This window comes from Hemiscyllium ocellatum, chromosome 4, assembly GCF_020745735.1.
Source record: "Hemiscyllium ocellatum isolate sHemOce1 chromosome 4, sHemOce1.pat.X.cur, whole genome shotgun sequence".
In the NCBI taxonomy this organism is placed as follows: domain Eukaryota; kingdom Metazoa; phylum Chordata; class Chondrichthyes; order Orectolobiformes; family Hemiscylliidae; genus Hemiscyllium; species Hemiscyllium ocellatum.
The window spans coordinates 109,491,783-109,516,377 of record NC_083404.1 but is presented as its reverse complement, the minus strand read 5'-3'; the positions used below and the strand labels follow the sequence as shown (position 1 = coordinate 109,516,377).

Here is a 24,595-nt window from a genome sequence, read left to right as displayed (position 1 = left end):
TGAATTGACCCCCTCTAATTCTAAGGCTATGTCCACGGGTCCTAATCTCCTCGCCTAACGGAAACAATTTCCTAGCATCCACCCTTTCCAAGCCATGTATTATCTTGTAAGTTTCTATTAGATCTCCCCTTAATCTTCTAAACTCCAACAAATACAATCCCAGGATCCTCGGCCATTCCTCGTATGTTAGACCTACCGTTCCAGGGATCATCCGTGTGAATCTCCACTGGACACGTTCCAGTGCCAGTATGTCCTTCCTGAGGTGTGGGGACCAAAACTGGACACAGTACTCCAAATGGGGCCTAACCAGAGCTTTATAAAGTCTCAGTAGCACATCTCTGCTTTTATATTCCAACCCTCTTGAGATAAGTGACAACATTGCATTCGCTTTCTTAATCACGGACTCAACCTGCATGTTTACCTTTAGAGAATCCTCGACTAGCACTCCCAGATCCCTTTGTACTTTGGCTTTACTAATTTTCTCACCGTTTAGAAAGTAGTCTACGCTTTTATTCTTTTTTCCACACTGCAAGACCTCGCATTTGCTCACGTTGAATTCCATCAGCATTTCTTGGACCACTCTCCCAAACTGTCTAGATCCTTCTGCAGCCTCCCCACTTCCTCAGTACTACCTGCCTGTCCACCTAACTTCGTATCATCTGCAAACTTCGCTAGAATGCCCCCAGTCCCTTCATCCAGATCATTAATATATAATATGAACAGCTGCGGCCCCAACACTGAACCCTGCGCAACACCGCTTGTCACAGGCTGCCATTCCAAAAAAGAACCTTTTATCCTAACTCTCTGCCTTCTGTCAGACAGCCAATCCTCAATCCATACCAGTAGCTCGCCTCGAACACCAAGGGCCCTCACCTTGCTCAGCAGCCTCCCGTGTGGCACCTTATCAAAGGTCTTTTGGAAGTCTAGATAGACCACATCCACTGAGTTTCCCTGGTCTAACCTACTTGTCACCTCTTCAAAGAATTCCAACAGGTTTGTCAGACACTACCTCCCCTTACTAAATCCATGTTGACTTGTTCTAATCAGACTCTGCTCTTCCAAGAATTTAGAAATCTCATCCTTAATGATGGATTCTAGAATTTTACCAACAACCGAGGTTAGGCGAATTGGCCTATAATTTTCCATCTTTTGTCTTGATCCTTTCTTGAACAAGGGGGTTACAACAGCGATCTTCCAATCATCCGGGACTTTCCCTGACTCCAGTGACCTTGAAAGATCTCAACCAATGCCTCCACTATTTCCTCAGTCACCTCTCAGAACTCTAGGATGTAACCCATCGGGGCCAGGAGATTTACGAATTTTAAGACCTTTTTAGCTTTTCTAGCATTTTCTCTTTTGTAATGGCAACTATACTCAACTCAGCCCCCTGAGTCCCTTTAATTGTTGGGATATTACTCATGTCTTCCACTGTGAAGACTGACGCAAAGTACTTGTTAAGTTCTCCTGCTATTTCCTTATCTCCATCACTAGGTTTCTAGCATCAGTTTGAAGTGGCCCAATGTCTACTTTTGCCTGTCGTTTGTTTCTTATGTATTGAAAGAAACTTTTACTATCATTTCTAATATTACTGGCTAGCCTACCTTCATATTTGATCCTCTCCTTCCTTATTTCTCTCTTTGTTATCCTCTGTTTGTTTTTGTAGCCTTCCCAATCTTCTGATTTCCCACTGCTCTTGGCCACTTTATAGGATCTCTCTTTTTCTTTAATACATTTCCTGACTTCCTTTGTCAGCCATGGCTGTCTAATCCCTCCCCGGATAATCTTTCTTGGAGAATAACCTCAGTACAGTGTCCTCAATTATACCCACAAACTCCTGCCATTTTTGCTCTACTGTCTTCCCCGCTAGGCTCTGCTTCCAGTCTGTTTTTGTCAGTTCCTCTCTCATGCCCTCATAATTACCTTTATTTAACTGTAACACCATTACATCCGATTTTGCCTTCTCTCTTTCAAACTGCAGACTGAACTCTACCATATTATGATTGCTACTTCCTAAGTGTTCCCTTACTTTAAGATCTCTTATAAAGTCTGGTTCATTACATAGCACTAGGTCCAGAATAGCCTACTCCCTTGTGGGCTCCATGACAAGCTGTTCCAAAAAGACATCCTGTAAGCATTCCATGAATTCCCTTTCTTTGGATCCACTGGCAACATTATTTACCCAGTCCACCTGTGTATTGAAGTCTCCCATGATCACCGTGACCTTACCTTTCTGACGTGCCTTCTCTATTTCCTGGTACATGTTGCGCCCCTGGTCCTGACCACTGTTAGGAGGTCTGTACATAACTCCTATTATGTTTTTCTTTTGCCTTTGTGGTTCCTCAATTCCACCCACACAGACTCCACATCATCTGACGCTATGTCATTCAGTGCCATAGATTTAATTTTGTTCTAAACTAACAAGGCAACCCCACCCCCTCTGCCCACCTCCGTCTTTTTTTGATAAGTTGAAAATCCTTGGAGGTTTAACTGCCAGTCCTGACCTCCCCCGTAACCACATCTGTGATGCCTACTACATCATAATCATTCACTATGATCTGTGCCATTAGTTCATCTGCTTTGTTACGAATGCTACGAGCATTCAGGTAAAGTGCCTAAATGCTAACTTTATCATTAGAGATATTGGCAGTCATAAGATGTCATAAGTTATCCTTCCTTTTTGCTGCATTCCCAGTCTGCCTCGAGTTTAAATCCGCCTGCACATAAGTAACAGGATAGCATATCTTGCTGTTTTAACTCCATATTCCCTGTCTCTCTCACTCCCCGCCCCCGCCCCCCACTCAGAAGTTTAAAGTCCTACTGACCACCCTATTTATCCTCTTCGCTAGAAAATTGGTACCTGATCGGTTCAGGTGGAGACCGTCCCAACGGTACAGATCCCCCCTGGTTCCAAAACTGATGCCAATGCCCCATGAAGTGGAATCCCTCTTTCCCACGCCAATCCCTTAGCCACGTGTTTACTTCCCTAATTTTCTTATCCCTATGCCAATTGGCACGTGGCTCGGGCGGTAATCCGGAGATTATGACCCTTGAGGATCTGTACTTCAATTTCCTTCCTCGTGCTTTGTAATCCCCAAACAGGTCCTCCACCCTAGCTTTGTCTATGTTGTTAGTACCAACGTGGACCACAACAACTGGATCCTCCCCCTCCCGCTCCAATATCCTTTCAAGCCAGTCAGAGATGTCCCGCACCCTGGCATGGCGGGCGGCACGGTGGCACAGTGGTTAGCACTGCTGCCTCACAGCGCCAGGGACCTGGGTTCAATTCCCACCTCAGGCGACTGACTGTGTGGAGTTTGTACGTTCTCCCCGTGTCTGCGTGGGTTTCCTCCGGGTGCTCCGGTTTCCTCCCACAGTCCAAAGATGTGCGGGTCAGATGAATTGGCCATGCTAAATTGCCCATAGTGTTAGGTAAGGGGTATGGGTGGGTTGCGCTTCGGCGGGTCGGTGTGGACTTGTTGGGCCGAAGGGCCTGTTTCCACACTGTAAGTAATCTAATCTAATCTAATCTGGCACCAGGCAGGCAACACACCATGCGAGACTCCCGATCCGGCTTGCAAAGAATACTACCTGTCCCCCTAATTATAGAATCCTCTATAGCCACTACTTGTCTTTTTGCTCCCCCCTCTTGAATGGCCTTCTGTACCATGGTGCCGTGGTCAGCTGGCTCATCCTGTCCAGAGCCCTTTTCCTCATCCGTACCCTACCCTATATTTACTCCTGACTAATGCACCTAACAGTGGGCAATTTAGCATAGCCTATTCACCTAATATGCACATCTTTGGATTGTGGGAAGAAACCCACGCAGACACTGGGAGTTTGCACAAACTCCACACAGCCGCCCAAGGTGGGAATTGAACCTAGGTTCCTGGTGCTGTGAGGTAGCAGTGCTAACCACTGAGCCACCATGCTGCCCCATCACTTTATTGAGGTGGCAGTCTTCCACCAACTGAGTGGTGAAATAAATTGATATATGAAATGGGAAAATTTTAAGTTTGTCCATTTTTTTTGGAATATCTAAAAAGAAATGAATATTCTTTGAATGTTGGAAGGTTGGGATATGGTTGTTGACAGAATAAAATGGATGTGCTCACACAAAAAGTTGGTATACAGATCTGTCGGGTAATTAGGCAGGTAAATGGCAGACAAATTGGCATTTATTGCAAGGGGTATAGAGGAAAAAAATAAGGAATCTAGCATTAATGAAATAAGGCATTATTGGGATCATATCTAGAATGCTATATTCAATTTTGGTCTCGTTATGTAAGGATGGATGCTATTCCATTGGAAGCAGGTCAGCAAAAGTGCATTTGGCTAATACCTGGCGTACTTAAAATGAGGTGTCAGCTTGATGAAGCTATGAAGCAGGATTATGTCCGCTGAGAGTGTGGTGCTGGAAAAGCACAACAGGTCAGGCAGCATCAGAGGAGCAGGAGAATCGATGTTTTGGGCATAAGCCCTTTGTCAGGTATGAGGCTTGTGGGTTGGGACTGCGAGATAAATGGGAGGAGGGGGTGGGGTTGGTGGCAGATAGGTGGATGAAGGTGAGGGAGAAGGTGATAGGTCAGAGGGAGCAGTGATGGATAGGCCTGGAAGGCAGTGCTGAGTTGGAGGCTTGGGACAGGGAGAATGGAGGAGGGGAAATGAGGAAGCTGTGGAAATCCACATTTATCCCATGTGGTTGGAGGGTACCAAGGCAGAATGAGGTGTTTCTCCTCCAGGCGTTGGTTGGTAACAGTTTGGCAATGGAGGAGGCCCAGAACCTGCATGTGCTTGAACTAGAGGGCATAGGTTTAGTTCGAGAGGGGAAAGATGTAAAAGAGACCTAAGAGGCAACATTTTAGGTAGAGGGTGGTACTTGTATGGAATGAGCTGCTAGAGGAAGTAGTGGAGGCTAGTACAGTTGCATCATTTGAAAGGTATCCGGATGGATATATGAATAAGAAGGGTTTGGAGGGATGCTGGCAGGTGGTCTTGGTGCTGGCAGGTGGGACTAGATTGTGTTGGGATATCTGATCAGCATGGACAAGTCGGACCAGAGGGTCTATTTCTATGCTGTACACCTCTATGACTCTATGACCTATGCAACGTATTAAGGACAATGGGTACCGATAAGCACAGTCCACCACTTCTACTCAACAGACCTAAACAATAAGACACAACATGCCCAACGATTTTAGCCACACTGCCTTATGTTAAAGTCATTTAGGAGATGATGACCAGACCATTCTGGCCCCTCGGCATCACGGTAGCCCACAAACCTGCCACCACACTGAAATATCTCCTGTTGAATCTATAGGACTCCGTACCAACAACCACTAGAAGGAACGTCATATGCAAGGACAGCAACAAACATTAAATTGGATAGATGGGTAGGAAACTAGCCATTAGTATACGTGTGTCCCAACTATCACTGGTATCCATACACACCGATGAAGAAGGACATCAGTTTAATTGGTACAGTACATCCATCCGAGGACAGGCTAAACAAAGACGTGCACGGGAATTCCTAGAGAACTGGCATTCAAACTGGACCTCCACTAACAAACTTATCAGTTTGGACCCCGTTTACCAACCTCTCCGAAAAAGAACTGGAAGTGCTATCACCCACCACAACAGACCAAGATAGATAAATAGCAAGCGGGACAGAACACCACCGTTTCATCGGAGGCTCACTGATGTTACCTAGCATAGTGATGAAATGTCTGTGAACAAATTTAACAGCTCAGCGAGCAAACTTACAACCCAATTTATTGTCATGCTTTCCTTTCAATTAACTTTTGTATAGCAAGAATAATATGCATGATTTAATGTGGTATTTGCCTTGGAGATATTTTTCAGTAAATTGGAAGGGGTCATAGAGTGGTGATGGCATTAGTTCGTTGAGCTGCACTTTTTTTTGTTTCAGGCCACTTTTAACCAAAATTTTCCATTGACAGCTGGTGTTTTAAGTGTTTTTGTTTTATTTTTGGCTGCACAACTGAATTTCTTTACTTATATTGCAGAGACTTGAAGGCAGGAAACATTCTTCTCGGGGAGGAAGGCTCAGTACAAATTGCAGGTAATTTCCGAGTTAATAAAGAATTATGAATTTTTGGTGCATCAAGTAGCTAGTGGTGAAATAACTGCTGTGGATATTACAAAAAGGTAAAAAGCCTGACCTTGGATCTGATTTTGTGGCAAATTTAAGGAAATGCCAATGATGTGTGCTTGTACATACCTGGAGTTGAGCATGCTTTTGATAGTAGAATAGTTCATCTATAAATGGAGCTCTAACTGAAGCATTTGTTATATTTTGAACTCGGTTACCTAAATAACATTGTATGATGTTCGTAGTTTGTAACCCTATACCTGCTCAATTAGCATCTCGCACAGTGAGAACACAAATAGCTGAAAACTTGTTGGGTCAGGCAGCACTTGTGGAGAAATTGTGTTAATATTTTGTGTTGATGACCTTTCATCAGCGCACAATTGACATTTTGTGTGTCTATTCGCTAATGTATAGTGGGGCATATTGTGCTACTGTGCTCTCAGTGCTACTGAGAGCCTATGAGTTGTCAGGTGAGAGCTTCTCCTCCGAGTTTCTACACTGAACCAAAGACCAACATTTCTCCATGGATGAGCAGCAATGCCCTAAGTCACTATTTCTTTCATAAGTTAAATGGAACACTGGCCGGTTCCTGCTCTGGCAGGAGGTGATGCCATGCAATTAGAGATTTGGAAGTACGTCTTTTTATCCACAATCCCAACTAATATGGATATTGAATGCCATTTGACTTATTGAAGATTTTTAAGGTGATGGTGTAGGTATTTTACAAGGAAGTCAAATTGACTGAAGTTGCCTTCGTTTGAATCTATTTTGAACCTATCTGAACCCCCTTTTGAAAAGGTGTTGAATTAATATAATTAGAATCTGCTTCCTTGGCTTTTGCATAGCCAATATTATGCTATCTGAAGACAATGCCTCCTGTGCATTCAGGACTTTGCGTTCTTGATGCATCCTTGAGGCTCAACTTGCTTAGAATGTTTGCTGTTATTTATCCTTATTGAAAATATTCCCCAACTTAAATTCTCAATGTTGAAGAATGCTTGCAGTCAAATTCCTCGACAAATGAAGAATAACTTATGGCTACAGCTGAAAACTCTGACTCTTCCACAGAAAAAGAACAAACTTTGCAAAGAAGCCACAATTTTAATTCACATCCCATGTGTTTAAGTTGTGTGATTATTGTGGAATGAACTAAACTGGGTTTAGACTGACATCCTTAGTTACATTGATCTCTTAAGAGGCCAAGATGATCATTCATTCAGGACTTGTGGCTGTACAGGACATTGATTAGGCCACTGTTGGAATGTTGCATGCAATTCTCGTCTCCTTCCTATTGGAAAGATGTTGTGAAACTTGGAAGGGTTCAGAAAAGAATTACAAGGATGTTGCCAGGGTTGGAGGATCTGAGCTATAAGGAGAGGCTGAACAGGCTAAGGCTGTTTTCCCTGGAATGTCGGAGGCTGAGGGGTGACCTTAGACGTTTACAAAATTGAGGGGCATGGGTAGGGAAAGAGGGATAGGGTAAATAGACAAAGTCTTTTCCCTGGGGTGGGGGAGTCCAGACGTAAAGGGCATAGGTTGAGGGTGAGAGGGGAAAGATATAAAAGAGACCTAAGGGGCAACTTTTTCAGAGGGTGGTAGGGATATGGAATGAGCTGCCAGAGGAAGTGGTGGAGGCAGGTACAATTGCAACATTTAAAAGGCATTTCGGTGGGTGTATGAATAGGAAGGGCTTGGAGGGATATGGGCCGGGTGCTAGCAGGTAGGACTAGTTTGGGTTGGGATATCTGGTTGGCATGGATGGGTTGGACCGAAAGGTCTGTTTCCATGCTGTACATTGCTATAACTTCCTCCTCTTAGAGTTTTGGTTACTGTTGAGATATACTTGCATTTATTCACTCTTTTGCATTTAATTCAGGGCAGATATTTTAAGCCTGTTTATATTTCTGTGGGACCCGTGTATGTTGCATCAACAATTAGTATCTTGAATATTGACTGCATTGGATTGTACATTGTTTCCTGCAACAAAGTTTTGTTTTAATGTTCACTTTGCCATTGAGCACTCATGCAGTGTGATTTAGCCTAATTGAGGGGTAGCTTGTGTATTTATCTGCCAGATCTCTAATTCAAAGATTACCTGTTTCGATATTGAATTCCAGTCTAGGTTTATACTTTCTTGACTGGCGAAGTGAAAATGGATGGCGTGTGTAGGGTTGCAAATGGAATCACATGAACAGTTTTAGTTCCTGATCTTAATGTCGAACTAAGAGGACTGACTTCACAATTCCACTTGCCTAATTCCTGCTTTGTGTCTGTTCTGGCTGCTCTGCAAAGCATTTAAAATGTATTCTGAACAAACAAATGTTTTCTGTTTCAAACACCAATTTAGCTCTGTTTGCAACATTTTCTATTACACCTTTTTCTCACTTGAATGTGGAAAAACCATGTGCTATTTTGCTTACTGAGGTAGAAGAATATGTGCATGTGTGTGTTTGACTTAATGTTGTGGAAGCCCAATGTTAGGTCAGGCTTTTTAATGCATTGTTAGGACTAAATTAGATCAAAAGAATGATGTTTTTGAAGATTATCAATACATTGAATGACAATTAATAACACAACCCATATTTCTCATGGCCTTCAAACAGCATTGACATCCCTCTAAAGGCAGAATCGGTTTTGCCTATTTGGTTTCCTACTTATTATTTTAATGTACAGTGCCATTCACCTATTTTGGCAGCAAAACTTATTCTGGTTCTATTTACAGACTGGCAGTCAACTGTCAGTACATTACATATCATTTAATTAAATTTCTTGTCTCCCAGTGCAGTTATACTTCTCAACATCATTGTGAGGGATCTTATGAGAGTAATTGCTACATAGAATTGTAATTTAGTCAGTCTGTATTACAGTAAGTAAAAAGCAACTAAAGGTTAACTTTTATTTTAAAAAAGCTTTTTAATTGTATTTCCTTTTAATTTCCCAAACAGTGTGCTGCAATTTGAAAATACTTCTATTATACAGTGCTGGTTAATTAAAATGAGTTAAATTTTAAGCATAGCCCATTATCAGGTTTAGTTGTTGGGCCCATTTGCAATGTTAGTTTGATGCTTTATTTTTCTCCTTTCAAATTCTGAACACTTTTTTTTAAGGATAGGCCATTGTTCGATTACAGTTCTGCCAGTCAATTTTGAGTTCTAATTTAGAGGGCGTAGATGAATTCTCACAATTAAAATTGCATTTCCCAATTATTTTTACTCCATTATTTACTGTCCTTTCTCCACAGCTAGCCTAAACTCAATCGGAAATCCCATTCCCCTACTGGCATGTGATCCACTTGACTTGTACTATGAAGTCACACCCATCAGTATCTCCTTCCTTGGTGGACTACAAACACACCAACCTAAAAGATTCACTCAAACATGCTCAGTGAATTTTACCTGTCTCTGCTGTTTACAGTATTACTAGCCTAGTATGCAAGATAATTTAAGATTCCCATTATAGCATCTCTGTAATTTTCATTTTATATCATGTATTTTTAGCAAACTTTTCCTCTAACATTGCCTGTCCAACAGTCCGACCAGGGGGTCAGAATGTGACCCATAGGGATTGTGCATGAGCCTGCTGGACTTTGTCCAAGGCACAGGCGGTTCTGAAACAAGTAGAGGATGCTGGAAAACTAAAACCTTAAAGAGGCATAGCAACTTGAAACTTTAGATTAAATTCCCTACAGTGAGGAAACCAGTCCTTCAGCCCAAGAAATCCACGCTGACCCTCCGAAGAGTAACCTACCCAGATTCATTTCCCCCCCATTTACCCCTGACCAATGCACCTTACGCAGTTGGCAGTTTAGCATGGCCAATTCACCTGACCTGCACATCTTTGGACTATAGCAGGAAACCGGAGCACCCAGAGGAAACCAACGCAGGCATAATGTGCAAACTCCACACAATCACCCAAGGTAGGAATTGAACCCAGGTCCGTGGCATTGAGGCAGCGGTGCTAACCACTGTGCCGCTCCTGTTTAATTCTGTTCCTCATTCCCCAAACGCTGCCAGACTTGCTGAGTTTCTCTAGCATTGTGTTTGATTCAAACTTCTTTATCAGTAGCATTTTGTTTTTAAATGAATTTGAAATTTGCTGTGGAGTTGTTCACCCAATCACAAACTCTGTCAGAGAAAAGCCAAAGTCAATAAGTTGGTCATGGATGGTCAAGACTGTTTCAAAAAAGGGAGGTTGTGCCCCTCAAGTCTTATTGAGTTTTTTGAGAAAGTGACCATATAGGTGGGTGAGGGTAAAACGGTTGTTATGGTGTATATGGATTTCAGTAAGGCATTCTTCATAGTAGGCGATTGCACAAAATACGGAGACATGGGATTGCTGGTGATTTAGCGGTTTGGATCAGAAATTGGCTATCTGAAAAAAGACAGGATGGTGATTGATGGGAAATATTCATTCTGGAGTTCAGTTACTAGTGGGGTATCGCAAGGATCTGTTTAGGGTCCACTGTTGTCATTTTTATAAATGACCTGGATAAGGGCATTGAAGGATGGATTAGTAAATTTGTAGATGACGCTAAGGTCGGTAGAGTTGTGGACAGTGATTAAGGATATTACAGGTTACAGAGAGACATAGATAAACTGCAGACGTAGACTGAGAGGTGGCAAATGGAGCTTTTAATGCAGAAAAGTGTGAGGTGATTCACTTTGGAAGGAGTACCAGGAATGCAGAGTACTGGGCTGACAGTAAGATTCTTGGTAGTGTAGATGATCAGACAAATCTTGGTGTCCAGATACTTAGATCCTTGAAAGTTGCCACCCATGTTGATAGCCTTGTTAAGAAGGCATACAGTGGAACGGGTTCAGAGGGGATTTCCTAAGTTGTTGCCTGGTATGGAGGGAAGGCCTTAGAGGAAAGGCTGAGGGACTTGAGACTGTTTTCATTAGAGAGAAGGTTGAGAGGTGACTTAATTGAGACATACAAGATAATCAGAGGGTTAGATAGGGTGGATAGTGAGAGCCTTTTTCCTCAGATGGTGATGGCTACCATGAGGGGTCATAACTTTAAATTGAGGGGTGAAAGATATAGGATAGATATCAGAGGTAGTTTCTTTACACAGTAGTAGGAGCGTGAAATGCACTGCCTGCAACAGTAGTAGACTTGCCAAATTTAAGGACATTTAAATGGTCATTGGAAAGGCATATGGACAAGAATGGAACAATATGTTCGATGAGCTTTCAGATTGATTCGACAGGTTGGTGCAACATAGAGGGCTGAAGGGCCTGTACTGCGCTGCAATGTTCTATGTTCTCTCAAAACTACTTAAGTCAGTAGATAACTACTGTTATCTGCTAATCTACGTTCTTGAGGTTGGCCCAAACCCCATCATCTTCATCCTCCTTTGTCCTTCATGGTACTCAAAATTTGCGCATATCAGCAGTATTGTATTTTTGTTGTCACCCCCAGGAATTCTGTACCCTATTGCTTATGAATAATGTGGACTGAGTATACTGCAGGTGCTGGAGATATTCAGCAGGTCGGTCAGTATTTGTGGTGAGAAACAGTTAATGTTTCAAGGCTAATATGATTTCTTCAGAGCTACTTTCATTTAGAGCTCTGAAGAGGAGTTCTGGGACTCGAAGCATTAACTTTTTTTCTCCCCCATAAATCCTGCCAGACCTGCTAGATTTCTACACTATACATTTTTATTATAGACCATTTTTCTTCTTCACTTGCTGCTGATTTAGGCTCTCGGTGAGCCCTCTTGGGTAACAAGAAACGTACCATGACATTGTAAAAGCAATACTGAGATTTCTCTGTTCTTGCGAAACTTCTACCTTTCAACCAAACACAAATTGAAGGATTTCTTTCATTAGTTGACTGTTTGAGAGACCTTCAATATTTTGTTTGCATTTCTGTACAATACAGCAGCAATGATACTTCAGGAATTCGGAAATTAAGTTTTTATTATAGCCTTAAATCTTGTTTAAGTGGCTGAATTAAACACTTACCCTTGAGTCAGGAAGCATTAATGGAGGGCTTTCCCAGTGCAGTCTTGTTTACATCATGTACTGATTCTGAAGTGGGAGTTCAGTGAGGTATATGTGGAAAGGAAGTGCTCCTTTTTTTTCCGCAGTATTTTCAGCATCCTTTGGTACAGTAAGAAATTACTTCAGTACTGCTAAATTATTCCAGTCCGTGCTCACTCGTAACAATTTTTGAGTTTATTGGGTGGCAGGACAGTTCAGCTAAGTGGAGTGTATATTCTGCTGTCCATGTCAAGTCAGAGACACACTGTCCCAGGCAAACATATTTGCAGGAAGTTTCACTGGCTACACAAGCATGAACTCCAGGTTTCAGAACTTGAGCGATGACTAGAGTCCTGGTTGTGCATCCAGGAGGCAGAGAACCAAGATAGCAGTTTGGGGAGTTGATTGCACCACAGGGTCAGAACATAGGGCAGAGAGGGAAGGATGACCACCAAGCACCTTAAGATTGCTGTGTTTTTGTCCTGGAGCTCCCTGACTCTATCTTAGTCACTAATCAGTGTTCTATTTTTGGATACTATTGAGTGCAGGGTGTTCTTGGGAGAGCTGAAAATGTGTTGCTGGAAAAGCGCAGCAGGTCAGGCAGCATCCAAGAAGCAGGAGAATCGACATTTGGGGCATGAGCCCTTCTTCAGGAAGAGGGAGCCCTTCTTCTTGGGAGAGGGGAGTCCGAGCCAAGTATATGGTACCATGTGTGGCTCAGTTTTGTTTTGGGGTGGGAAGGAAGAAAAGAAATGAATGGAATAGGGATAGTGAGCTGCCCTGAAGGACAGAAGAAGCAGTGGTTAGAAGATAGACTGCACGGGGGTTTTGTGATTATTAATAAACTATGCATGTAAACACACAGAATAGCAAGTAAAGCTGACAAACTGAGGACACAATGCGTTGCAGTGTGAAATTGTTCTGTCTGCACAAGTAAGCAAGTCTCACTGCTCCACAAACTGTACCAAAGTGTACATATTTATTCTCTAAAATGGTCCATTGTTTCTCTTTACTGTTTGACTGGGCCTGTATTCCCTAGAGTTTAGAAGGATGACAGGATCTGATCAAAACGTATAAAATTCCACCAGGACTAGACACATGAGACAGAGAGGATGTTTTCCTCTGGCTGGGGAGTCTAGAACCACCGGACGCACTCTGGAAATACACCATTTTAGGAGTGAAATGAGGAAGCACGTCTTCACTCAAAACGGCAAACATGTGGAACTTTATTTTACACAAAAGGCTATAGAGATCAAATCATTGAATATATTCAAAAAAGATTAAATTTTTGAGGCATCAAGGAAAATGGGGAAAAGTAGGAATATGGCATTGAGGAAGAAGATTAGCTGAATAAACTTGAAAGGCTTTTTATCGAGAATGAAAGGGCTTCCACCAAATTTCTCCAATAATCTCTGAAATATAAAATCTAAAACTTTTCTCCTTTTTTAATTTTAAAAAACAGGTAAAACTGATTATCAGCAAAGCAATGATGCAGTTATATCTTTAATCCCCAAAGGGCACGTTTTGGGTGTCTTGGTTGGTTTTAGTCACCTTTCTTTCCTCATTTAAGGTGAGCCTTAAAACATACCACCTCTGATCAAACATTTGACCAGATGTCCTAATATTTCTGATGTGTATGATTCTTTTTTTCCTTTTATAATCCTGTGAAGTACTTTAAAATGTTTAATTTCATCAGTACTATATAAACACAGACCTTTGCCAAGACTGGAGGTAATTTGGGGGCACTAGGAACAAAGAAATGTAGCAACAAGAGTAGGCTGTTCAGTCTGAAGGGCATGCTCTGCCAATCGGTTAGACCATTGCTATTCCTCACACTCACCACTAACTTATTGCACCATCTCTATATCCTCTGATGTCATTTGTATCCAAAAATCTAACTTGTAACCTGCTCAAAAATTGAACATACATAGTCCTGTAGGGAAGATAATTTAAAAAATCAACTACTCTTCGAAGAAATTCCTCCACTCTGTCTCAGAACAAGAGGGATAAATTAAGAAACTGTCCCTTGATTCTAGACTCAGCAGCCAGAGACCACTTTTATGCTATATAAGAATTTTAAGTTTCAGAAGTCACCTTACATTCTTCAAAACTGTAGAGGTTTCAGGCCCATTGACGTTGATGAATTCTCAAAAGACAACCCCATCAACTCATGAATTAGTCTTGTGAAAATATGCTGCATTCCATCTTTGCCCAGATAAGGAGACTAAAATTATTTGCTCCAGATGTGATTTCACTGCAGCTCTATACAATTGAAACGAGGCAGGAAAGTGCAGTTGAGGATTTTTACATCAGCCATTGTTTCTTCTCTGTTGCTGAGTCAAAGTCCTAGGAGTGAGTTCTGGACAACATTTTGGATGTCCCTACACACAAGAACTTCAAGGAGAGAGCTCATGTTCACCTCCCTACAAAAATATTAGATATAAAGAATAACTATCCACATCCCATAAACCAATTTGAACAGTATTATTAAAAATTGAAGAGATCAGGAAATAATTTTAGGGTCTAAATTAAAACCCATAAAATTGAAATTTTGAAAGAAATAGTTTTAAATGCTCTGTCACTGTAACTAAAACAAATCCAGTAAACCTTGAATGTTTGTTACATGGTACTAACCAAAAGTGAAATGATAAACTGATCTTTTATGATAAGATTATGTAACATTGTTCAAAACTATACACTTTTCAATGATATCGGTCAATCTACTTGCAACAAGCACTGTACAAACATGGGTTGGGAAGTATGCACACTGTGCATTCTGACAATCTGACTGAAAGCCAGTATCTAATTTATCTTTTGACTAAATTCTAACTTATGAATTTGGATGAAAGTCAATAAATACATTAGACCTGATGTGCTGCATCCCAGAATGTTGAAGGTGGAAGCTGTAGTGATGGTGAGTGAATTACTGGTTGTCACTGAAAATTCTAAAAGTTCTGATAAGCTATGTATAAACTGAAATATAGCAGCTGTAACTCCACCTTTCAAAAAGAAAATGAGAAAATCAAGATATGACCATTCTTGTTTGTCAGTATTAGGAAAAAATTACACTCTATTGTAACTGGACGTTAAGATAATGTTAAAATTGAGCGTCATTGACGTGGGTTTATGAAAGATCAGTAATGTTTGGCAAACATTTTTGAGGATGTAATTTGCAGCATTGACAAAGTATAACCAGTGAATTTGTGGTATATTTGGAGTTCAAAAGGCTTTTGATGAAGTCCTACACAGTAAGTAAACAAAATTAGAATTTGGGGAATGAGTAACAGTGTACTGATTTGGATTGAGTTGATTTGTTGACAGAATAAACAGGTAATTCTCAGGATGGCAACTGTAAAAAGCAGAGTACGCAATGTTCAGCATTTTGGACCATAACTCTTTACAATTGCAATATAAGTTATTTGGATGTAGAACCAAACAAATGATTTAAACATTTGCTGTTGTCAATATTCTGTGCAAATGTGAGTTGTGATGAAGGTGCAAGGAGGCTACAAGGGGTATTTGAGCAGTCTGATAAATAGAATGGCAGATGAAATACAAAAAGATAAGGGCACGGTGGCTCAGTGGTTAGCACTGCTGTTTCACAGCACCAGGGACCCAGATTTGATTCCAGCCTCTGGCAACTGTCTGTGTGGAGTTTGCTCATTCTCCCCGTGTCTGCATGGGTTTCCTCCGGGTGCTCCAGTTTCCTCCCACAGTCCAAAGATGCGCAGGTCAGATGAATTGGCCATGTTAAATTGCCCGTAGTGTTAGGTGCATTAGTCAGAGGGGGGTGGGTTGCTCTTCGGAGGGTCATGTGGACTCGTTGGGCTGAAGGCCCTGTTTCCACACTATAGGGAATCGAATCTAATCTAATCTAAAGTTGCCATAGACTGTACAGCTGTTCTCTCTATAATGCTTATTTTATTCAGTCACTCACTAGGCCAACGTTTAACTGGCCTCAGGGCAATAAGAATCAACTGCATTGGTGTGGGTCTGGAATCAAATGTAGGCCAGACCAGGTAAGGATGGCAGTTTCCTCTTCTAAAGAACATTAATGAACCATGTGTTTTTTTCCAACAATTTATCATTGTTTCATGGTCATCGTTAGTCTCTTAATTTCAGATTTTTAAAATTCCATCCATATTCCACCATCTGCCATGGCAGGATTCAAACCCAGGACTCTAGAATATTACCTGGGTCTCTGGATTAACAGTCCAGTGATAACACCACTAGGCCACTACCGCCACTATTTAATTGTGAGGTTATCCACTTTGGTAGGAAAAGGGCTGTCTTTTCGATAGGGGTGTGGAATTATCTTCCAATTAACCTGTATGGAGATATTTAACACACCTGTGAAGCAGGTAAGACTTGAACTCAGGCCTTGTAATCCAGTGGTGGGAATGGTACCAATATAGAGGTAACTTGGTTATCCAAATATCAATTATCTGAATTTCGGATTATCTGAAAATATCAAGGTCCCGATAGAAACATTACATGAAAGAGACCTTTCCAACACTGATCGTGTCCTTTGTTTACAATGACTAAAAATGAACTTGGCTTACTGAAATGCTGCCCAGAACAGTCCTGGACATCAATGGGAGCCCAGACACCATCTCCAAATGACTGACTGACTGCCCACCCTTGCTCTCCCCACACTTTCCCTGGAGTTCTACACAGGGGTGTACCCTAAACTCCCCTTCCCCAGATAATCTCTTCAACATTGTTCTGTATAGGGTGAAGGTGGAGCTTGTCAAAAAGTTACGTATGTGGCTGTGTGTGGACTATTTTGAAATACACCCCCATATACCCCCCCCCCCCCCCCCCCCCCAATGATGTCAAATGATATGGCGAGTATGGAGAAAACTTACATGGAGTTAAATGATCATCTATTTATGATTCCATATTTGATCACATTATTTAATATTAAATGGATGTGTGGGAAGTAGGAAAAATAAGCTTTGCATTTAAAGCGATACATTGGAGTGAACTGATGTCAAGACACTGCTGTGTTCAATCTCTCCCTTTGCTTGAGGCATGGTTACCCTAAGGTTAAATCATGCTCTGTGGTCTTGTAAGGATTGCGACTTTACCTTTTTACAGTTTCTCGAATAAAGAGAGAACCATAAGCTTCTTGGAAGATCCCTATAAATCTGTATGTTAAGTATGTAATTGTATAATAATAAAGGAATTGATTTTCTTTGTTTTTTTTCAATTTTATCTTGCTATTTATTTTGTATCCTGGAGCCTTGATTGGTGTTCTTCTGTTCTATTCTCTGTTTAAAAGAAATTGTATCTTTTGGGATTTCCTGATTTGAAATATTACAATGGGAAATACCTGTCCGTTGCCTGCTTTCCATCACTTTAGATTTTTAACTGAAGACCACTGAAAGTGAGAATCTTATCAATGAAAGGCTGCAATGCGAAATGTCCGTCCCCACCTGTTTTGAGGTATAAAACATAAGCAAAAGAGATTGAGAAACATTCTTGTTCTTCATATTCTGTATCAAATTTCATTTCTTTCCTATAAATGTCATCTATCTTTGATTGTCCTTGTGTGAATATTTGAAAACTGTGGACCAGGCATACTGATACAGACTTGATCTTTTATTCCACAACTTTGTGATGGTGTATTGACTGCTCACCAGACAACCTTGGGACTCCTGTGTAACTTGCTCTGTTAGTCTACACACAAATATTTAGAGAAAGTTACTTTGGTTATGAATACATTGTCGTCTTTGTTTCCTTTTTCCAGATTTTGGTGTGAGTGCATTTTTGGCAACAGGTGGTGACATGACCAGGAATAAAGTAAGGAAGACTTTTGTAGGTACACCCTGCTGGATGGCACCTGAAGTTATGGAGCAGGTGAGGCAGTCTATATTTACATCAGAACATCTCAAAATACTTCTCAACTTTTTTCAAACTTTTACAACTGCAAAGAATATGCATCTGAAATTGCATAAACTGAGTCTGGGATTCATCAACGTGACCTCCACTGATGGTAGGTGGGGTGTTAGTTTTCCACAGGAAAAGAAAATGTGTTCAAGGCCTCTCTTCATGTGGTAGTTCCAGCTGAAACTGACACATGGATGGACTGGGCTGAAAATGGGAGTGGGTTGTAGTGATGGCACTAGGTCTTATAACTTGCCAAGACACTCATATGATGTGTAGCAAAATGCAAGAAGTATGCATTCGCCAATCACCGTACCCTGCAGTCTATTCAGACAGGAGGAGAAAATTGAATCTAAAACACTTCTGATCTCAAACTGTGTACACTTTTATTCAAAATATCAAAGGCAAGCACAAATAATTTGGTGTCCGTTGTTATTTCAATGCCACTTTGATTCGAAGGCTTTATCTTTGATTGCTGATGATACATACTCAGCATAAGGAGGTGGATAAGTTGACATTTCTGGTGTAACCCTTCTACAGGACAGGGGGGCAGAGAACTTCCTCAAATTGGGCATCCTTTGAAGAGACTTCTCAGTGGAACAAACTTGGTTAGAGACCAAAAAGAACCGCAGATGCTGGAATCCAAAATCCAGTCTTGAAGAAGGGTTACACCTGAAATGTCCTCCACCTCTTAATGCTGCCTGGCTTGCTGTGTTCTTCCAGCCTCCTGCCTGTCTATTTTGGATTCCAGCATCTGCAGTTTTTTTTTGTCTCTAATAGTTACTGAGTAAGAGTCATAGAGATTTATAGCCTGAAAACAGACCCTTCGGTCCAACCCGTCCTTGCCGACCAGATATCCCAACCCGATCTAGTCCCACCTGCCAGCACCTGTCCCATATCCCTCCAAACCCTTTCTATTCATATACCCATCCAAATGCCTATTAAATGTTGCAATTGTACCAGCCTCCACCACTTCCTTTGGCAGCTCATTCCATATACATACCACCCTCTGTGTGAAAAAGTTGCCCCGTAGGTCTCTTTTACATCTTTCCCGTCTCACCCTTAAACCCATGCCCTCTAGTTCTGGACTCCCCACCCCAGGGAAAAGACTTTGTCTATTTATCCTATCCATGCCCCTCATAATTTTGTAAACCTCTAAGGCCACCCCTCAGCCTCTGACGCTCCAGGGAAAACGGACTGTTCAGCCTCTCCTTATAGCTCAAATCCTCCAACCCTGGCAACATTCTTGTAAATCTTTTCTGAACCCTTTCAAGTTTCACAATATCTTTCCGACAGGACCAGAATTGCATGCAATATTCCAACAGTGGCCTAACCAATGTCCTGTACAGCTGCAACATGACCTCCCAACTCCTGTATCAATACTCTGACTGATAAAGGAAAGCATTCCAAACGCCGCCTTCAGTATCCTATCTACCTGCGATTCCACTTGCAAGGAGCTATGAACCTGCACTCCAAGGTCTCTTTGTTCAGCAACGCTCCCTAGGACCTTGCCATTAAGTGAATAAGTCCTGCTAAGATTTGCTTTCCCAAAATGCAGCACCTCTCATTTATCTGAATTAAACTCCATCTGCCACTTCTCAGCCCATTCGCCCATTTGGTAAAGATCCTGTCGTAATCTGAGGTAACCATCTTCGCTCTCCACTGCACCTCCAATTTTGGTGTCATCTGCAAACTTACTAACTCTACCTCTTATGCTTGCATCCAAATCATTTATGTAAATGACAATAAGTAGAGGACCCAGCATTGATCCTTGTGGCACTCCACTGGTCACAGGTCCTCCAGTCTGAAAAACAGCCCTCTACCTCCACCCTCTGATTTCTACCTTTGAGCCAGCCATTCGATATAAGAGACCATTCAGCCCATCGAGTCTGCGCCAATGAGACAAACCATCACCTGTTTAACTCTATAGGCAGTCCCCAGGCTGTGAATGGCTTCCATCCTTGAGTTCATTCGCAAGTCAATTTGTACACCAGTCAAAGTGCAATGTGGGACAATATAAAATAGTGCTCACATATTGGATCTTTAAAACTGCACGATTGTTTGGGATGACATTCGTAAGTGCAAGTATTTATCAATTGGATGTTTTATAACTTAAGGACCCCCTCTAATCCCACTTTCTAGCAATTGGCCCATAGCTTTGGACATTAGCAAGTATATGTATGAACACTTGAAATATTATAACGATTAAGGTTCCCAGCCTGTACCGCCTTCCCAGATTCCACCATCCTTTTTTGTTTTTCCCTCCACCTCCTGTCCTTTTATCTTTAAAATTATGTCCCTTCAGTATTGATCCTTCAACTAAGCAGAAGAGCTGCTGCTTATCTACCCTATCTATGCCCTCAGTCTAATACATCTCAATCAGGTGCCACCTCAGCCTTCTATGCTCTAAAGAAAACAACCAGAGATTATCTAGCCTGTCTTCACAGCTAAACCGTTCCAACTCGAGACACCGTCCTGGTGAAACTCCTCTGCAAGACATCCTTCCTGTAGTATGGCAACCAGACTGCACACAGTACTCCGGCTGTGACTTAATTATTAAAAATTGTGCAGCAGTTTTACTCAACTCATTTTTATCTCAGCAAAGTTGTTCTGTCAGCTCTGATTTTTAAAAAATATTCTTTCTGCCCTAAAATAATTGCAGCCATTAAACAAATCCCAAAATTGTTACACAGGAGGAGGCCATTTAGCTAATTTTCTGTGGCAGCTGTCTAAATAAGAACTTGCCTAGCGCTACTTCCGGCCTGCTCCCTGTAATCCTACATTCATTTGAAACAATATATATTTTTGCCCCAAATATCTCAGTTGAGCCTGACTATACTAAACTATGGACAGTTCATTCCAGACATGAACTGCTCGTTGCATGAAAAGGTTTTACCTCACCATTTTTTATTTTACTAATTATTTTACACCTGTGCCCTCTTGTTCTCAAGCAACTCATGGAAATATTCTCTTGCTGTTCACTCTGTCCAGTCTGCTCATGGTTTGAATACTTGAATTGCATAACTTCACAGCCTTCCCTTCTCCAAAGAGATGTATGGAGCATGCTGCCTGAGGCTGTGGTGGAGGCAGGTACTTTTGCAACATTTAAGAAGCATCTTTGAGTACTTAAAATGCCAGGACATAATAGGCTATGGATCAAGTGCAGATAAGTGGAATTAGTTTGGTTTGGTATGTGGTGGGCCGAAGAGCCTGTTTCTCTGCTCAATGACCCTGACGCTATGGAAGAACCTCAGCTTCTCCAAACTCTCTCCATATTTCGAGTTCCTCATCCCCAGAACCATTCTCCTAAACTACTTCTGTACTGTTTCCAAAATCTCCACATCCTAAAGTACAATGCCCAAAACTGGATGCAATACACCAACTAAGAACCTTCACTAAGTTCAACATTATTTCCTCCTCCTCCTATTCTGTAGGCTTTATTTACAGGATACCTGATTTTAACTGTCCTCTTCACCTGCCAACCACCTTTTAATGAATTCTAGATGTTCACATGCTCCCCTTTGCAATGTGACTTTTACTTTTATTTCTTTCAACTAAAATATCTCTTTTCTGGCTTGAACCTTATCTCTCCACTTCACCAACTTGTCTGTGAACTTTAAAGTTCTCCATTGTCCCTGTGTTGCAACACGTAAGGGTCTTTATTTTCAGCTATTATTACTTTTTCCAGTCTCTCCTCCTGATGACCTTTTCACTGCTCTTCACAGAACCTCAGAACTGTGGAATGACTCAGCTGTTTGTTTTTCCTTTTATGTACCATAGTACCATGACCCACTCTTGAAATTGCTTATTCACTGCCTACTGATTTATAATTTGTCATCTCTTGCTGATGTCATATATATTGTACTTTGGTCCTCACTTTAATTTCTTCATTTAAAATTACTTTGAGTTTAAAAGGAAAATGATTAAGCAATGCATGATCCAATTCTGTTCTCAGCTCATAAGATATGTGTTTGAAACTTCATGATAATTCTATCATTGTTTTGCCTCAACAGGTTAGAGGCTATGACTTCAAAGCAGACATTTGGAGTTTTGGAATTACAGCCATTGAATTGGCTACTGGAGCAGCTCCTTATCATAAATACCCACCAATGAAGGTAAGCATCAGTGTCAAGTCCAACAGGTGAACGTAAGTTTTATTTTGTATTTCCTTACCCCACTACAAGTTACTCCTGATCTCTCCATTGAATTGGATTGTAATCTGCTTTAAATAAGACCGTAAGACCATTGGAGCAGAAATTAAACCATTTAGCCCATCAAGTCTACTCTGCCATTCAATCGTGGCTGATAAGTTTCTCAACCCCATTCTTTCCATAATGCTTGATCCCCTTGATAGTCAAGAACCTAGCTATCTCCGTCTCCACATTCTTCTGTGTCAATAAATTCCATAGATTCACGAATCTGGCTGAAGAAGTTTCTCCTTACCACAATTCTAAAAGGTCTTCCCTTACTCTTAAGGCTGTGCAGTTGTGTCCTAGTCTCCCCTATCAATCTTCCCAACAATCACCGTTTCCAGGCCACTCAGTATTCTGTGTGTTTCAATTAGATCCCCCCCCCCCACCCCTTAATTCTTCTATCGCGTATTTGCCAGAGTCCTCAAACATTCCTCGTTTTTAAGCTTTTCATTCCTGGGGCCCAAAACTGCACACAATACTCCCAATGTGGTCTGACCTGAGCCTTCTAGAGCCTCAGAGGTACATGCCTGCTTTTATATTCAGGTCTACTCAAAATAAATGCCATCATTGCATTTACCTTCCTAAATGTTGACTCAACCTGAAAGTTCACCTGGAGACAATCCTGGACTTGAACTCCCAAGTCTCTTTGTACTTCAGACTTCTGAATTTTCTCCCCATTCAGAAAATAATCTATGCCTCATTTCTTCCTTTTAGATCATTAATGTACTTCATCTGCCACTTCTTTGCCCATTCTCCTAATCTGTCCAAATCCTTCTGCAGTCTCCCTGCCTCCTCAATGCTACCTGTATCTCTACCTATCTTTTGTATTGTCTGCAAATTTGGCCAGAATGCCCTCCGTTCCTTTTAGATCGTTAATGTGAAAAGTTGTGGTCCCAAAACTGAGCCTTGCAGAACACCACTTGTCACCAGCTGCCATCCTGAGAAGGACTTTTGTCTGCTAGACAGCCAAGCTTCTATCCATGCTAGCACCTTGCCTCTAACACCATAGGTCCTTTTTTTTTCCACTCAGCCTCCTCTGTGGCACCTTGTTAAAGACCTTCTTGAAGTCCAGTGAGCTAACATCCATTGGCTCTCTTTGGTCTAACCTTCTCTAGAAGATTTGTTAGACATGACTTCTCCTTAATGAAAACATGCTGACTTTGCCCTATTTTACCATACACTTCCAAGTATTCAGAAATTTCATCCTTCACAATGGACTCCAGGATCTTGCTCACAACCAAGGTTAGGCTAATTAGTATGTAATTTTCCATCTTTTGCCTTGCTCACTTTTTAAACAGGTGTGACAATAGTGATTTTCCAGTCCTGTGGGACCCTTCCTGATTCTGTTGATTTCCTAAAAGATCACGAACACCTCCACTATCTTTTCAGCTATCTCTCTCAGAACTCTGGAGTGAAGTCCAGGTGATTTATCCACCTTCAAGCCATGTTCATTTACTTTGCACTTAAAAATCGCAATGGTCCCTGCTTCACCAGCTGTCTATGGAAATGCAACTTTTATGTCATCCAAATGTGTTTCACAGTCATTAAACTACTTTTGAAAGTGTATTGTAATGTAAGGAATAAGCTTGCATTTCTCCTAACCCCTCCACACTCTCTTTTTCAATGACTATTTAAAGTAATTACTAACATGACAGTCCTGGTTTCCTACTTCCCCTACCAGAAAGATTAGAATTTACTTGTTAAAATTCTTAACTTCAAAAACTTTCATGAAATCTTTTCTTTTACAATGAAAATATCCCTAGGTATCTTCTAACTATTGTTACCCATCCCTGGCCTTTTTAATGTCTTGCACACCTGCACACACTATTGGAAAGTATGTTGGAGATCCTTTATCATCTTTAAATGATGTTGTTCTATTTATTCTTTTAGTTTCGAATTAAGAATGTTTTTACTTTCACTTCCTGTTATTTACTACTTTCGCAAAAATGCAACTTTCGTCGTGATCTCAGGATGTCCCGAACCTAATTAAATAATTTTGGAACGGTCTATTATCAGTTGGGAACACGGTGGCTGATTTGCAGATGGCAGGGTATGACAAAATAGAATTGAGATAATTGCCAGGTGGTCTTCATTTATTTCTAATGTTTGCTAACGAGCAAATATTGACCAACACTCTGCTCTTTGAAGTAGTGCCATAGAATCTTTTATGCCCATCAGACCTTGTTTCAGGTCCCATCCAAAAGAAGACATTTCTGATTGTGCTACTGTTACCACAGGTTCATGCTCAAATCTCTGATATGAGTCTTGAACTCTCCACTTCAGTTTGAAGTGCTGCCATTGAGCCATAGGGACATTAAAAATTTTTGTGTCCAGCATTTGTCATTTTCTTTTTGATTTCAGCAGCATTTCACTCAAGACATTGGCAACAATTCTCTGACTAGTCCAAATACAAATTAAAT

The 24,595-nt window shown here is 41.3% G+C and overlaps 1 protein-coding gene across 2 annotated transcripts in view; it reads left to right on the top strand.

The window, feature by feature from the left end:
• The window catches only part of LOC132815066 (serine/threonine-protein kinase OSR1-like), a 186,076-nt gene that overhangs the window by 92,604 nt on the left and 68,877 nt on the right, over window positions 1-24,595 (top strand). For both annotated transcript variants that reach the window (XM_060823762.1, XM_060823763.1), the window contains exons 5-7: window positions 6,024-6,079; window positions 17,846-17,955; window positions 21,996-22,097. In XM_060823762.1, the coding sequence (XP_060679745.1) occupies window positions 6,024-6,079; window positions 17,846-17,955; window positions 21,996-22,097 (268 nt within the window). The remainder of the gene's footprint in view (window positions 1-6,023; window positions 6,080-17,845; window positions 17,956-21,995; window positions 22,098-24,595) is intronic.